This window comes from Schistocerca serialis, chromosome 6, assembly GCF_023864345.2.
Source record: "Schistocerca serialis cubense isolate TAMUIC-IGC-003099 chromosome 6, iqSchSeri2.2, whole genome shotgun sequence".
Classification (NCBI taxonomy): Eukaryota; Metazoa; Arthropoda; class Insecta; order Orthoptera; family Acrididae; genus Schistocerca; species Schistocerca serialis.
The window spans coordinates 620871536-620888941 of record NC_064643.1 but is presented as its reverse complement, the minus strand read 5'-3'; the positions used below and the strand labels follow the sequence as shown (position 1 = coordinate 620888941).

The window sequence follows — 17406 nt, the reverse complement described above, 5'->3', positions numbered from 1 at the left end:
ACAGCATATTCTACTCTGTCAGGAAATAAGCCCAGTCATATATTACAAAGGTGACTCAAGGGTAATCCTAAAAAGTCAGCCCAAGATTTCAATACTGAACACACAAAACATCATGGCCAGCATAATCACTCATTTTTAGTGGTATTATGAATTCTGCAATCTCCTTACAGATTGTATTTTTGAAACTAGTACCTGTTGAAGATGAGTGCAATGTCTGCACCACCAAATGCAAATCACCTGTATTTGGTTGCTTATTAGTGAGTGCAACACTTGTTGTCACTGAGAGGAAGCAATCGCTGAATTTGGTAGCCAACGATTTGAAATTGTCAGCATTTATGCTAGAGCTATTTTCGAATGGTTCAATTTCATTTGAATGGCTAGTTTTTATGACACTGTATCCAGCAGTAGAGTCTGGTAGGCATTAAGAAGGAAAGGGTAGCAAAGCAGGTTCTAGTGTGGATAAAAGAATTGCACCTGGAAAGCATCAGTTGTGTGAGAGAAAGAGGTGACAGAACAGTATAGTTGATGCAGAGAAACACTCTTATGCTGATGACAGATTTTATAAAGACACATGGGAAGAGAGGGTGACAGCAAAGTTATTTTCTGCTAATTAAATGGTGTGAGGGAACAAAATGGAAGAAGTACAGAAACAACTAGATGTTTGGGAAGAGTATAGACTAAAACTGAATACAAAGAAGTGTACACTGATGGTCACACCAAGGGTCATTCTATACCAAAAGTTCCAGAAAAGCAATAATTGGTTGCTTGATCACTTAAAAAAAAAAAAAAAAATGATATCTGTTGGGTGTATTCCATGATGTTTAGTGGACTCAAAAACTTTTACAAAATTTCTTTATTGTTTATCATTTAGAAATGGCAGCAATTTTTGTTTCAGGTTGCAAGCACTTTGAGTTGCTAGCATCTGCAGTTTTTTAATTTATTTAGTAATGGGTTGTCCTAGGCCTTTCACATAAAAATATACAGTTCATCACACACTGGCCTACAAATAAATGTCACCTAGCTGAACATATTACTTAATACACTGACTTCTTCATTATCCTGCCAGCAGACAAAGGATCTACCAATGTTTAACTGAAAGGAGTATGCCACTGAAGGTCTATGCCTCCTGTGTGACACCTCTACATACAGTACCTGCCATAAAGATAGCATCCATGTGATGGAAACTGACCTGCAGTCCCTCCTTAAAACCTCAGGCACCTCAATCCATAGAACTTCTCACTGTACCCAAACCACACACCTCCACCTTTTACCTTCTTTCTAAGATCCACAAACCCAATCATCCTGGCAATCCTATAGTTGCTGGCTTCAAAGCACCCACCAAATGTATATCTGCCTTAGTTGATCAGCACCTGCAATCCACAGTACAAAGACTGCCCTACTACATCAAAAATACCAGCGATTTCCAGATCTTCTGAAATCCTACCCCCACCACACACCTTGCTTGTCACCACTGATGCTACCTCCCTCTATACCAACATCTGCTGCTGAACATTTCATCAGTCAGCACCCACCTGATTTCAAACCTATGACATCCTTCCTACTCACCTTAATAAACTTTATATTTACCAACAACTACGTCACCTTTGAGGGGCAGACATACACACTGGTCAGGGGTACAGCCATCGGAACAAGGATGGCTCCTTTCTATGCCAACCTTTTCATGGCTCGCTTGGAGGGGGTTATCCTAGGATCCACAAATCTTCACCCCCAGTTTGGTTTAGATACATTGATAACATCTTTACCATATTGACTTATGGTGAGGCTGACCTGTTTAAATTCCTGGAATCTCTGACTACCTTCTCCCAATTAAATTTCAAATGGTATTATTCCAAATCCCATGTCACTTTCCTTGATGTTGATCTCGTCCTCACCAAAGGCCATCCGCATTAAACCTACCAACAAATAACAGTACTTACATTTTGACAGTTGCCATCCTTTCCATCTCAAACATTCCCTCCCATACAGCCTTGGAATCCGAGGAAAACTCATCTGTTCAGATGCAGAATGCTTACAGCAGTACACCACCATTCTCACCTCAGCCTTCACTGCACATAATTACCCCCACAGCCTAGTTAAAAAGCAGATTTCCAGGGCCATCAGTTCCAATCCTGGCACTGCTGATCCCTCCACAAAACAACTTCGGAGCACATCATTGGTGACTCAGTATTATCCTGGTCTGGAATGCATTAATCAGCTACTACGACAGGGCCATGATTTTAGGAAACCATGCCCTGAAATGAGATCCATTCTGTCTGAAATTTTGCCCACCACACCTAGAATAGCTTTCCGTCGCCCTCCCAATCTCCGCAATATACTTGCCAGACCCTATGCTGCTCCTGCACTCATCTCCCTACCCTACAGCTCCTACCCCTGTGACCATCCCCACTGCAATACCTGCCCTATGCACCCTCCTACCACCACCTATAATAGCCCTGTAACTGGCAAAATATATACTATCAAAGTGAGAACCATGTGCGAAATGACACGTCATATATCAACTATTATGTAAACACTGTTCAGCCTTCTACATCAGCAATGCTACCACCAAATTATCAATTAGGATGAGTGGGCATAGGCAAAGGATGTATACTGGCAACTCGCAATATCCTGTTGCAGAGCATGCTCTACAACATTACATTCGTGACCTCGGCACCTGTTTCACCACACGCACCATCTGGATTCTTCTCCCAGACACCAGTTTCTCGGAACTTCACAGGTGGGGAACTATCACTACAACATGTCCTTGGTTCTCATCATACACATAATCTTAATTTACATTAATTACTTCCATCTCAGCCTTTCTTCACTGTAACTACTCTTTTCTTCACTCTATATTAGTATTCTAATTATTTCATTTCTTTCCCATCTATTTTTCATCATCCCCTCCCACCCCTGTTACATACAATACACTTAGCTTTTCACTCTATCAACTCGTGCACGATGTTTTAGTAATAATCTCTGTCTCGCATATTACCCCGTCATCCAACTTTAACCTCTCAGGTTTTCAAATATCGTCCGATATAGTCCTCAACAGTCAGTCTTTCCTTCTCATCCTGTATGGTAAGTCTCCCCTGACCCACAATACTGTGTGACTCTCCCGAAATCTACCCTTTTTCCTAAACCTCTCCAGTCCTTTTCCTTCACCCTTCTTCCTTCCCCTTCAACCCTTTTGCCTGAAGAAAGAGCCACTGGCTCCGAAAGCTTGCCAATCACAACAGTCTTATGTGTGTATTCTGCTGCTGCTGCTGCTTGGTATGAAGATATTTTATCTATCCAATTAAATAATTATATATAAAAACAAAGATGAGGTGACTTACCGAACAAAAGCGCTGGCAGGTCGATAGACACACAAACAAACACAAACATACACACAAAATTCAAGCTTTCGCAACAAACTGTTGCCTCATCAGGAAAGAGGGAAGGAGAGGGGAAGACGAAAGGAAGTGGGTTTTAAGGGAGAGGGTAAGGAGTCATTCCAATCCCGGGAGCGGAAAGACTTACCTTAGGGGGAAAAAAGGACAGGTATACACTCGCACACATGCACATATCCATCCACACATACAGACACACTGCTTGTGTCTGTATGTGTGGATGGATATGTGCGTGTGTGCGAGTGTATACCTGTCCTTTTGTTTATGTGTATGTTTGTGTTTGTTTGTGTGTCTATCGACCTGCCAGCGCTTTTGTTCGGTAAGTCACCTCATCTTTGTTTTTATATATAATTTTTCCCACGTGGAATGTTTCCTTCCATTATATCGATATCAATTAAATAATTAACATTTTTTAATAACAAAGCTATTGGTCACAAATTAAAATAAATCAATTTCTGAAGAGTAATTTTCTAAGGAAGGAGTGATTTCCCAGCCTTAAAATTTTTTGTGGTGTTACACTGTATAGCACAGTAATTTATTTTTTATAGAGTATCAATGGTGAGAAGTTTACACTTTGTGTTTCCTTCCACCAACCTCTGCCAACTCTCACTCCATTAATTATGAGCTTTGGAGTGTGCCATTGAAAACTTGAGTCTCAGGGTTAAATTGGTATTCTTATCAGCATATCTTCTTATAAAAGTGTATATGGAGTGATTCCTAAAGACATTATTTTAACTGAAAATTACAGTTAAGGAGGAGTTGTTTTAGTTAAGATCGACTAATATTAAATCAACTTTGAAGTAGCATGAAATGAAAGATTTAAAAAAATTCATCACCATTTTGGCCAGCCTTGCTTGGACTCTTAAAGCACATAAGAAACCAATAATAAAAGACGTGAGAGAAATAATATTTGATCATTGTTCTAGAAATAAAAGCCCTTTTATAAATATAATACTAAGTAAACTATTGTGTTCAACATATTACACTACGATATTTGTAATTAACAAAGAGGGGGATGGTGGAAGTTCATACAAAGAGTTTTGTGAGCTATCAAAGAATAAAAAAAGTAGATTCAACATGCAAAATCATAGGTGTATTGCCTGCTAGTAAAATTAGCAAACCAAATGAAGAAAAAAAGACCTTCTGCCTAGAATGCAAAAAACTGACAAAATGGCAACTACAATCAAAAGTTTCATTTCAAATGCAAATTTGTACTAGATGAGATGAAAGGTCTAAAAATTCATCAACTGAATATCCCGATTTGATGGAAAAGCTAAAAATTAACTGCCGTATTGCAAACAAAGAGGTTAAATTATTATTACCAGTTTACTGCCAAATTCTTTGAGTCCAGTAAAAGTTTGTGATGAATTTAATGTGTCAATGTTTGGTTAAATTAACACGGCGTTTAGTAAAACAACAGGAAATTTTTACTTTTATTACAAAAGCAAAATGCATCTAATTTGCTTGATGAAAAGATGATCCCAAAGATTATTATGTTTTATCAAGATGACAATAATCGCCATTTGATTCCTGGCAAAAATACTGTTTTACTGTGAAACAAAATAGTACTAAAGTTCAGAGACAAAACAATTTTGTATTGTGTAATTTAAATGAACTATTCCACTGAATTCAAAAAAGAAAATCCTGACATTAAAACTGGAAGGTTGAACCCATCACATTTTGTGTTCGTATCACCAGAATGTAAAGTTGATGATAGATTGGGCCAATTTTAGAATTGACTTAAGATGTTTTGGAAGTTCTGGTATGCAATATTGACAGCTACATTTGTATTACAATGGGAAACTATCAAAATTGTATAGGCAAGTAAGCTTTACTTGACATGTTAGAAGGAACAACACAAACAATAGGTGACGAGAGAAAATGGAAATGGTGACAATTGTAAAACCACAAGAAGAATTTTTTTGAAGTGTTTGTAGCTAACTTTGAAAATGCATCATTTTATAGCCAAAGCTCAAAGTAAATTTAGGAAAGATAAAAAGCAAACTTTTGCAGCTGATGAATGCTTAGTTCCTGCCAATTTTTCTGAAAACTATTCCTTTGTTGTTCAAGATGAGATACAATGGCACTAATGGGTAAAAACAAACAGCTACAGTTCATCCATTTATGTTCTATTATACAAATCAAGAAAAATCAAAGGGTCACAGTTCATGTGTCATAAGAGACCACCCCAAGCAACACTGAAGGGGGTGGCAGGCAGAAACCCCCCCCCCCCCCCCACACACACACACACACACACACACACACACACACACACACACACACACACACACATATATATTTGTCATGGTTTGCAAAGTTAATGCTGATTGCCAAAACCAAGATGTGCATGTTACATTTTACCATCCACCAGTACTGAAGAAATCATTTAAAAAAGTTGAGAAGGATCAAGGTTGGATGCAAGTTAAAAATGTACTGAAGAAACTGTCTCCCCTGCACTTTTAACCTAATGCCTAAATCTGAATAAAAATTTCTCAGATGTTCAATGAACAATGCAGTAAAAACTAATACGGTGAGAACAAGATACTGAAATTTAATTCGTTGGCTCATTTTCAATAAAAAATAATAATTAATCATACACACATTTAAATTGTACAATTGATATACTTTACTCTATCTGCCTAGATATCACAGATGTTAAAGACCATTTTTTACTCATAATTGTGTATTTCACAACTTCCAAATGAATCTCAATGTTGGAATTTAGCCTATACTGAAATTTGTGAAGTTTCATCTGGTTACCTAACAAAGATATTCCAGGGCAAATAATGAGAAAATTAAGAAATCCATTATTTAAAATATTGTATCTTTTAAGTGTAAGGGTCATTCCATGTAAAGTGGCCTAAGAGTCCCCACTCGACCATCTACAATTTTGATGAAATTTTTACAGGATGTACATATAGACCTTACATGAAGCACTGCCAAATTACAGCTTCAGAAGTAGTATGGTGAGGCCACTTAGCCACCTTTTCGTAAAGGCTTGTTTTTTGACATTGCGACAAATGAATAAATGATAAAGTTTGTTTTACCATTGTTCAGGATCTAAGAGATCTGTCGCACAAACTTTGTGAGCCTGTTCAACTTTTTGGGTACAATAGCTTAGTTACAGTACAAAAGGTCAAACTGTGGTAAATTCATCATCATAGTATGCCATCAAAGTGGCTCATAAATCTTGTCGTACCAAATTTTGGCTATACTTTATTGTCTTGTATCTACTGAAAGATTAACTTTCTGAAGCTAATACTTTAGTTATCTGCAGCCTGCCAGCATGTCAAAGCTCTGCAAGTGGCACCCAGATTGCTCAAATAATAATTGAGTTATCTGAGCTCACCTTGTCTGATCAGAAAAAGTTGTTTTTACTTTGGAGACAGATCAGTTCAGTATCAACAATGTAGTTTGGTAACATGCTTCAACAATCAGTCTGAAGCACACTGTTGTGTACTGAAGAGTGTTCAGATGTTGTGTGTGCCTTTTTAAATGATGTAAAGTGTGTTGTCATTACTGGATAAACATATTTTTTCGGTAAGTGAAACTTATTTAAAGGTACGGGGTGATTCTTTAGAAATGTTTAGCAGGTTATTTAATTTTTTTTCTGTTGTATTCTCGAGGAAGTTCCCATTACCTATGATGGTTTAATATTTTTCAGTTGGAAATACACACCACTCCTACTTTATCTAATATTGAAACAAACGGCAATTGGAAGCATACATTTAATTTTAGTGTAATGGATATAAACGAGGTTTCAGTACCATGTGTCATCGGCCTTGCAGATAATTCTGTATGTCATCTGAAAACACACACACATCAACAAGGCTTCACTCCAATCAAAGAATTTTCAGTAGAGCAACAGGAATTAATGAACCAAAGTGAGATATGCCTTACTGAAAATGCACAAATATGCTTTCATCACAAAGCAATACTTGTGTACAAATATTACTTTCAACAGAGATCTTGTAATCCTTTGTGTGCAAAGAACCATGCCATTAAAAAGGGTTTACAGATTGTCAATGTGGAAACAGCGAAACAATTGCAAGCTGTGACAGAGCAATGTGAAACCTTGTCAAAAGATCTGTCGAAGTAGCAGAAAACAATTTTTGGCAAAGAATGCAGAAAAATCACAGTCAACTTCAAACCAGTCAAAAGATGAAGCATATCCAGAAGTATCAATCTATTCAAGCCTAACAGCTTTTGAGATCTCCCCTCTCAAATTTCAGAGAGTATCAAAAAGATGTGAAAGGTTACGAAAAATAAGCGAAGTTCAAGAGGCAACTGCGAATAACATTGTTGCTGCTGGAGGACTTTCCCCAAAAGATCTTCAAACACCTAGTACAAGCAAGACATGTCCCGAGATCGTGAAGACTATAAGCAGCTGATTAAAGAATTGAAAGAGAAGTTGCAATTGTCCAGGCAGCCTTAAAAATTGCAAATACTGACATTAGTATCACAAAGCTGGACTATAAAAGAGGGAATGCAAGAATTTGGTGTTTCAGAGAGGATGGTGAAAGCAGCTAGGAAGTTACAGGCAGAAAATGGTTATTAGATTTGCCAACGAACAAATGTGGCAAGAAGATTCAAGATGCCGTAAAAGAAAGAGTGGCAACATTTTTTTCAGAATGAAGAATTTAGCCGAATTTGTCCACAAAAAGACTATAATTAGAATATAAGAAAAGAGTTTTGATGCAAAAACACCTTCTGAATAATTTGAAAGAAATGTTTGCTGCATATCGACTTCAGCATGGGCCTGGAATTGGATTTTCAAAATTTTGCAAATTGAGGCCAAAATGGTGCATCAATGCAGGAACTCACTCAGTCTGTGTTTACACTATACACCAAAATGTGAAACTGATGCTTGCAAGCACTCCAATTAAAGAAGATTATAAGAGTCTGATTGCTAAAACAGTGTGTGATTTGGAATCCAAAGACTGCATGCTTCATCGCTGTGAAATCTGGCCAAGAAAAGAACTACTGGAACAGTTTTAAGAAAGTAGTTTCGAAGACAGTGATCCAAATGACACAACTGAGTTTAAACAGTGAGTGCACACTGATAGAGATACATTAGAAACCAAGCAGATGACCACCAAGGATTTTAATGAAGATCTTATTTCAAAAATGGACAAACTTTCCACTCCTCACTATGTTGCAAAGCACCAGAGCAAGCACCTAAAATGCATAAAATAAAGCTGTAAGCCAACTGAACTGATCATATTACTGGACTTTGCTGAACATTATTCCTTCATAGTCCAGGATGCAGCTCAACGTTTTCAGTGGAATAACACCCATTTGTTGTGTACTTCAGAAATAACTGACTTCAGCAGCATCAGCTATTGTATAATAGGCGACAGCCTGAAACATGATGCAATCGCTGTACATCCTTTTATAGTGAAATTAATAGAAGATCTAAAGTGTCTCCTTGGAAAAATCGCACACATTTAATGCTTCAGTGACGTGTCAGCAGCGCAGTACAAAAACTTCAAAAATTTTCAGAATCTCTGCCACCATAAAAATGACTTTGGAATATCACCTGAATGGAAGTACTTTGCCACAAGCCATGGAAAATCTCCATGTGATGGAATTGGAGGAACTGTGAAGCACCTGGCAGCAAGAGCAAGCCTTCAAATACCAACTGAGGACCAGAGTCTGACACCAGCTGATTTGCTTAAATACTGTACAAAGAGTATCAGAGGAATCAAGTTCAATTTTGTTTCAAAAGAAGAAATTGAAACATTAAAAACTGAACAGGAAGCAAGGTTAAAAATGGCTGAACAGTATCAGGAACAAGAGAGAATCACCATTTTGTGCCATTAAATGAAAAGCAAGTTTGTATTAGAAGAGTATCCAATGATACAAATTATTTTGTGGCAAATGTTGACCAAAGTCAAGCAACAGTTTCATTCAGAAATATTACAGCCTTACAACCAGGCCAATACACTGCCTGTATACATGATGGAAAATGGTGGACTGGTAATGTGTATGAAGTTTCAGAAGAAGAAAATGATGTTTTAGTCAGTTTCATGCACCCCAATGGTGCCTGCACATTCATTCATTCTATTGGCTAGCTAGGTATGATGCTTGTTGGATTCCAAACCAACAAATTCTTTCTGTCATTCCAGCTCCATCAGCAACAAGAATGGGCTGACACAGATTGTTAGAATCAACAGTAATTGCTATTAGTAACAAATTTCAGCAAATGAATTAGCTAATAAGAACTGGAATATTTGTCTTGGGAACCATAAAGAGTAAGACTGGTACATGTATTTTTTAATGTAATATAAATGTAAGTTTATTTTGTATGACAAGATTTATGGGCCACTTTGATAGCACACTATGATGAATTTACCACAGTTGAACAGGATCATAAAGTTTCAGCATCACAGGTCTCTCAGATCCTGAAAAATGGTAAAACAAAGCTGATTGTTTATTCATTTCAGTCGCAATGTCAAAAATGAGCCTTTATGAAAAGGTGGCTAGTGGCTCCAACATACTACTTATGAAGCTGTAATTTGTCAGTGCTTCACGTAAGGTCTATATGTACATCCTGTAAAAATTTCATCAATATTGGAGATGATAGAGTGGGGAGATTGTCTAAATTTAGGCCACTTGACATGGAACGACCCATAAGCTTCTCTCCATTGATACTCTATAGAAAGTAGCTGTACTATAAATTGAAACAAAACAAAAAATATTAAGGCTGAGAAGTTACTCCTGCTATGTTCAAAAATTGAATTTTTAATATGTTACCTATAACTGAGCTATTAAAAATATATTAAGGAATACATTCTGCTAGGCCATACGTTAATCTGTAGGCTAGAGACTGCTCAACTAAAAGTTTATTATCTGAAAGTCCTACGGCAACCAATTTCTGAATAATTATACAAATGCCAGATGCCTGGGTGAAAAAAAAAATAAATAAATACACAAATAAAAATAATGATGCACTTCTGACCTGACACAAAAATGACCATTTCTCAACAATTAACTTTTTAACAATATCATTGAGTCCACTAAACATTAGGGAATTTACCCAGCAAACTTCAAATTTTTCTGAGTGCTGGACCACTTTGTATGGATTGACACTATAAGCAAACATGGCACTGATTGGGGAGCTAAGATAGTGGAATGTTTCCATTGAATGTTTCCGTGTAATCGTGAAGTATAATACAGGAACATGGAAAAAATTAAAATAGTGTGTGAATTTGACAAAGCACTGAAAGGTCTAATGTGTAACAAGCACCTGGAAGGAAACTACATTCCTCAGAATCACTGAGATCCATTAGAGAGAGCCAGCCACAACAAAAGAATTCAAACTGGTATGCAAGAGATACAGCAGATAGAGCACCCTCATGCTTCAAGAAGGATGTAAAAATTCCAATTCCTAAGAGGGCAGTTACCGAGAGTTGTGAATATTACCAGACCATCAGTTAAGTAAGTCATGTTTGCACAATAGTGACAATTAACACTTGAGGCAATACTCATCATACACTGACCTTAGAATATAGCCTGAAGAAATCTACAATTATTTCATTTGTTGATTTAAAGAAAGCCTTTGACAATGTTGACAAATACTGTGTGAAATTCTGAAGGTAGCAAGAACAAAATTAAAAGAACAAAAAGTGATCTACAACTAATACAAAAGCCAAACAGCAGTTATGGTAGCTGAATATGAAAAGACAGCAGTAGTTAAGAAGAGAGTGAGACAGTGTTTTAACATATCCTCTAGGTTGTTCAGTGTGTACATACAGCAAGATATGGAAGAAACAAACAAGAAATCTGGAAAAGGAAGTTAGTATGGAGAGAAGAAATTAAAACTTTGACCTTTGGCGATTACATTGTAATTCTATCAGACTGTTTGACATGTTCAATACTACTGTACTACATGGCCAATGATCAACTAAATAAATAAGTAAATAGAAATGGACACTGAGGAGCAGTTGAACAAAGTGGGTCGTGTCTTGGAAAAGTTTATAAAATTAATATCCATACAAACAGAACGACGATAATGGAGTGCAGTCAAATTAAATCAGGTGATACCAAAGAAATTCACTTAGGATATTAAGACCCTAGAACTATTAGACAAATTTTGCTATTTATCCATCAAAATAATTGGTACAGGCAAAAGACAGAAGAGAATATAGAATGTGAACTGGTAACAGCATGGAAAGCTTTTCTGAGAAAAAAAAAAAAAAAAAAAAATAAACGTCTAATATAAATTTTAATGTTAAGGCATCCTTTCTAAAAAGCCCTGTTGGGAGTGTAGCGTTACATGGAGTTCAAACATAAATCTCCAACAATACAGACATTAAAATACAAAGTTTTTAAATGTGGTTATACAGAAGAAACCTAAGGGACTAGATAGAAAGATTACTAATGAAAAGGTAATCAATTAAAATGAGGAGAGAAATTTATGGGACAACTTGACTAAAAGAAGAAATCTGTTGCTAGAACACATCCTGAGACAGTCAATTTGCTTTCAAATGGTTGTGGGTTACAACAGTTTGCAAAGATGACTAGGCTTTCACAGGATGGACTCTCAATGTGGTAGTGGACACCCTTCCCCCAGAAAACTTTGTTGTGGTGAGAGTGATCTGTAGCACAGCATGAGGTCTAGCAAATAGATAAAATCACACTCATTTCTGTCATGTGTGTCACAATCATTTACCATGAAAATAGCCCGTGAGCTTCTGGGAATTAGGTGTAAGAATAGCTGAGTAATTTTTCAGTCCCTACATTAATACACTGCACCAAATGATTAATCTGAAATTGATTAGGTTGGAGCAGTATGACAATTTTCCCTACCACTATGCCTGGACTCATGCTAAAACTTCACAACTGACTGCAGTGCTAATTATTCCAAGGTTTCTAATTGTTACACCAGTATTTATTTGGCAAGATCTTTTTACAGTAGGATAAGTTCATAACTGACAACAATATGACATGCCCATCTGCACTTTGTTTGAAAACACCAAGAATATACTATTCATCCCACCAGATCATTACCATTTAATGACTACTGTCTCCCAATAGCACATCTTGGTTCTATTGAACATTCAGAATTAGTTCGACCGTTTGTCAACTTCAAGTACTGACAGTTTATAAGACGTTAAGATATCACTGCCACATTTAATATGTTTCCACTGAAAGCGCACATTTGCCCCACCTAATACACATAAGCGAGGATTCGGTATTGGCATTACTGCGCCTATTGACAGAAGACATGTTAAATAATGTTAATACTCTGTCTTTGGCACTCCACTGCCTATTAAGAAAATGACATTCGTGAAGGGAGGGAAGTCAGAACTGCTGTGTTAATGCGACTGCGAGGCTAACATTATGAATCATTTTTCACTCACCTGGGTTTGGTGTAAGTACGGCTTCCGTGTCTCTCAGTATCTTTTCTGTCCATAATTTTGTTGTATCTGACCGCTCGGCTAAATTTTCAAAATGGGCATCGAGTTCTGTCTTTTCAGACGTCCCTAATTTTTCTTCTGTTAACTAGAAAAACGTAAGAACATAATCACGAAAACTGACACTTCAAAAATAAGACAGCAATGCAGTACAAAATCAACAGTACAATTCCGATTCTAAAACTGTTTCTAATATGGGCCTCCAACTGACCTGCACTACACGACTGATTGCTGTTCCTGCGTCCCGAACTAATTTCTTCACGTTGAAGTCCATATCCATCTGTATTTCTGACACTGTACACTTACTGTAAAGTGTAAACTGTGTTGGTCGATGGCTTCAGTTCCCTGTCATGCTTCATCTTTGATTCGCAACTTTGCGTATAACCTCCATAACGAAGAAAATTCTATACTGAAAGTACGCTGCTCAGTATAATTATGTGATTCTTACTTGTAATGATTTTCCATTGTGCTGCAAATTGCGGCCTAATATCTTTTTAAAAAATAATTAATATCGATTCTAGGATGTGTGTCTAATTTCTCTGAAAAATCTGTAAATCTCAGTAGTGAAACTCATTGGGTGAATTCATATCACATACTTATTGGCTGGTTCCTGCGCCCGCGACATTTGTTTACCCGGCCATGAATAGCTGTTTTGTTTGGGAAGTTTGTCACGATGACGGATCTAAAATGTAAAAGCAGGTTACTGCACTGTAATTCTCTTAAGCTCAGGGGCAAAGTCTCCATGATATTTATACGCCGAAATTAAAACTGTTGAATCCAGTAGACATAAATGACCCTTGAAAGAAATAAAGCAAATCATGTAACAGCTCCCATCTACATCTGTACTCCGCAAACCACCATGAGGGTCATGGCAGAGAGTACGTCCCATTGTACCAGTTACTAGGGTTTCTTTCTGTTCCATTAATGTATGAAACGCTGGGAGAATGATTGTTTGAATGCCTCTGTGCGTGCAGTAATTATTCTAATCTGATCCTCACGATCTCTTTGTGATGTTACGTAGGGGGTTGTAGTATATCCCCGAGTAATCATTTGAAGCCGATTCTTTAAATTTTGTTAGTGACTTTCTCGGAATAGTTCAGCCTGTCTTCAAGAGAGTGCCATTTCATTTCCTTCAGTATCGCTGTGACACTCTCCCACGGATTAAACAAACCTGTGATAATTCGTGTTGCCCTTCTCTGTATACAGTCAATATAGCCTTTTAGTCCTATCTGGTACAGGTACCACACACTTGAGCAATATTCTAGACCCGGTTTTACAAGTTGTGTGTAATCAATCTCTTTTGTAGACCAACGGCACTTATCCAGTATTCTACCAATAAACCGAAGTGTATCACCTGCTTTACCCACGACGGAAACTGTATGATCATTTCATTTCCCTAAAAAGTGTTACACTGAGTTATTTGTATGGAATGGCCTGTTTCAACAGTGACTCATTGATATTATAGTCATAGAACACAACATTTTTTAGTTTTGTGTAGTGCAAAATTTTACATTTCTGAACATTTAGAGCAGTGGTCGTCAAACTGCGGCCCAGATCATGTTTTCATGCGGCCCGCGACCCTCCTCGGCTTCGCACGGGTAGCATTAGTTATCTACTTGTATGGCGTAGCGGTGTTTTGTTTACGGAAATTGGGTAGAATTGTGATTAAAGTCGGGGAAGTAATTACGTAACTGAAAACCATTCACCACTTTCATTTAACGCGCCACGTGCCGGTGTTCCGCAGCGCTAAAGGCGTGAGACACCTGCTAGCCAACAATGTGAGCCGTGCATCAAACCGAGCGAGGTGGCGCAGTGGTTAGACACTGGACTCGCATTCGGAAGGACGACGGTTCAATCCCGGGTCCGGCCATCCTGATTTAGGTTTTCCGTGATTTCCCTAAATCACTCCAGGCAAATGCCGGGATGGTTCCTCTGAAAGGGCACGGCCGACTTCCTTCCCCATCCTTCCCTAATCCGATGAGACCGATGACCACGCTGTCTGGTCTCCTTCCCCAAACCAACCAACCAACCAACCGTGCATCAAACACGCCGCGTGCCCACGGCCGCTCGTTTGTCGGCGGCGGGCTTTGTCGCGTATTGAGTGTATTTGTGCTTATATTTGGTGATATAATTATTAGTGGAATAAATAATGTTTGCAGTACCATCAGGAATAGTGACTAAGAGGAAAATATGTGAAGAGGAAAGAAGTTTCCAAGAAGTATGGGAAGAAGAGTTGTGCTTTATAAATGGAGACAAAGAAGGTACTGATGCTTGCTTAATATGCCGGGATACGATTTTGGCACTGGAGAGATACAGTTTATTTCGCCACTACACAAGTAAGCACCATTCATTTACAGTAGCTTTTCCTTTGAATTCAAATGAAAGAAAGAAAAAAATTGCTCATCTAAAATCTACCATTCATCTGCAACAAAACGTTATGTTTGCAGCAGTTGGGCAAAGTGAGGCTGTCACAAGAGCATCATACCAAGTATGTAATATTCCGGCAAAAAATATGAAAGCTTTCACTGATGCTGAGTTAGTGGAGCAATGTATGATGACTGTTTCTGAAACTTTGTTTCAAAATTTCACCAATAGTAAACAAATGTCAGCTGAAATAAATAAGCTCACACTGTCAGAATCTACCTGTCGACGTCGTATAGAAGATAGTTCAAAATATATATTTGAGGCAGTAATTAATAAAGTCAAGCTATGCAAATACTTCAGTCTTGCATGTGATTCCAGTACAGATTTATCTTCGATGGCTCAGTTTATAGAACATCGTGAAAAACAACAGTACACTGAATTTAGGAAATGTGTGCCTAGCAATTATATAGAAATTTACGAGACTGTGCACAGTTCATTTTAACACAATTTCCTTCAAGTTACCATTGTGAAGCTTCATTTTAAAAAATGAAGTACCTGAAAAATAAATATCGTAATCGGTTGTCCAGTCATTTAGAAGACGCAATGGGGATTGCATGCAGCCCAAATGACGCAGATATAGACGACATAGCAAATAAGTTCAACATCACAAGTCATATTAATGAAAATTATATATTTGTATTTACTTTTGTTTCGCAATTATAATGAATAAAAACTGATTAAATAAGAGACTTGTAGCTTTCTTATATTGCCTGTTGCATGTGCAGTGCATCTGTTCTTTTCTTATTTGTTAAATTTCTTATTTATTTCTACATTTTTTGAAAGTTTGAGATTAATGCAATTACAATAAAGTTTTGTGGCCATTTGAATAATGTAATATAATATTTTAATAATAAATCTATCTCATCTTGCACGAAAGTACTTTAAAATAAATTTCAGGAGCAAGATATACTGAGCCCAGATTTGTTTTTGGTAATGGCTAAAAATTACTAATGATTCCCTTCCTTCCTTTCACCCTTCATATGCTCCTGCCTAGCTACATGAATGTTGTAAGATTATGCAAGCCACGTGAATTTTATTTTAACAGAGATAATTAAACTGGAGCGAATTAGTCACATGCACTGTATGCTTTTTTTCCAGTTTACTGATATCTGATCAGCAGCATTTTATGCAGTTTTCACCACTCGTGAACATGGTGACAGTCATTCTGTGAAAGTCTGTGAATTGCACATGTCGTCATTGACTCATGCTACCACAACAATTATTCCTGTTGGTCTCAACACTCGACTCCTGTGAAGACTGACTAAAGATGTAATTGTTGACAAGGTGACACAACTACTCTTATGTCTCCTGTGAATATATCCCTCATAATCTAGTAGTTGTGAAACTGGAGGATGGGTATTTAAAACTCTTTTTCCCTGTACTGCTGAATTTCAGTGTCATAAACATGGCTTATTGTTGTCAGCAACTGCAAAGCAATGTTATGTGCCGAAGGAGTCACATACATCCAACAGTTGCGAGTGGTTTGTTTGCAAAAGTACTATTTCATTTTAACAGGTGCTAATGTTTATAGTTTCTGAAGAACAATAAATGATATATATCGAAATCCGGTGAAGAATAAATGGTTTGCAGCTGTCGGCTGTACCCGTCTCCTTCATCAAAATTTGTTCTATCACCTTTACAGGTGCCACTTGGTACAGGGGCAGATACATTTGTCTTTGCAGTGGGACAGTACATTGTAATGGAAATGTTTTCTTGTTTGTTTGTCAGTGCTGACAACAAATGGGTGCATGTGCCTCGTACCAATTATCTGCTATTGTATCAATCTTAAATGAAAGTGCATTGGATTCATGAATACACATTATAGAGACGGTAATACGTGGTACATATTTGTTAAGAGAAGTAATTAGTCATTAGCTCTTAAAATGTATGTGTGTGTGTGTGTGTGTGTGTGTGTGTGTGTGTGTGTGTGTGTGTGTGTGTGTGTGTGTGTGTGTGTGTGTGTGTGTGAGAGAGAGAGAGAGAGAGAGAGAGAGAGCGAGTGTGTTTATCCTCCACTTCTCCTCCTAAACCCTCGGATCGATTTCAACCACACTGATACACATGTTATTTTCAATCTGTAAAGAAATATTGTGGGGTAAGCAAAGGCAACGTCTTATTGGGGCAGGGGATGGTAATGTGGAGGGAGAAGGGGGAGGAAGACATGGACACAC

General features: G+C 37.5%; 1 protein-coding gene across 3 annotated transcripts in view; it reads right to left on the bottom strand.

Annotated features, from left to right (window-relative positions):
• The window catches only part of LOC126485097 (endophilin-B1), a 233001-nt gene extending 219823 nt beyond the window's left edge, over nt 1-13178 (bottom strand). For 2 of the 3 annotated variants that reach the window (XM_050108715.1, XM_050108717.1), the window contains exons 1-2: nt 13023-13178; nt 12758-12899 (exon numbers count right to left, since the gene is read on the bottom strand). In XM_050108715.1, the coding sequence (XP_049964672.1) occupies nt 12758-12899; nt 13023-13091 (211 nt within the window). In that variant the 5' untranslated portion in view covers nt 13092-13178. The remainder of the gene's footprint in view (nt 1-12757; nt 12900-13022) is intronic. The other variant, XM_050108716.1, reaches the window with a different exon arrangement.
• Nucleotides 13179-17406: the final 4228 nt, after the last annotated feature.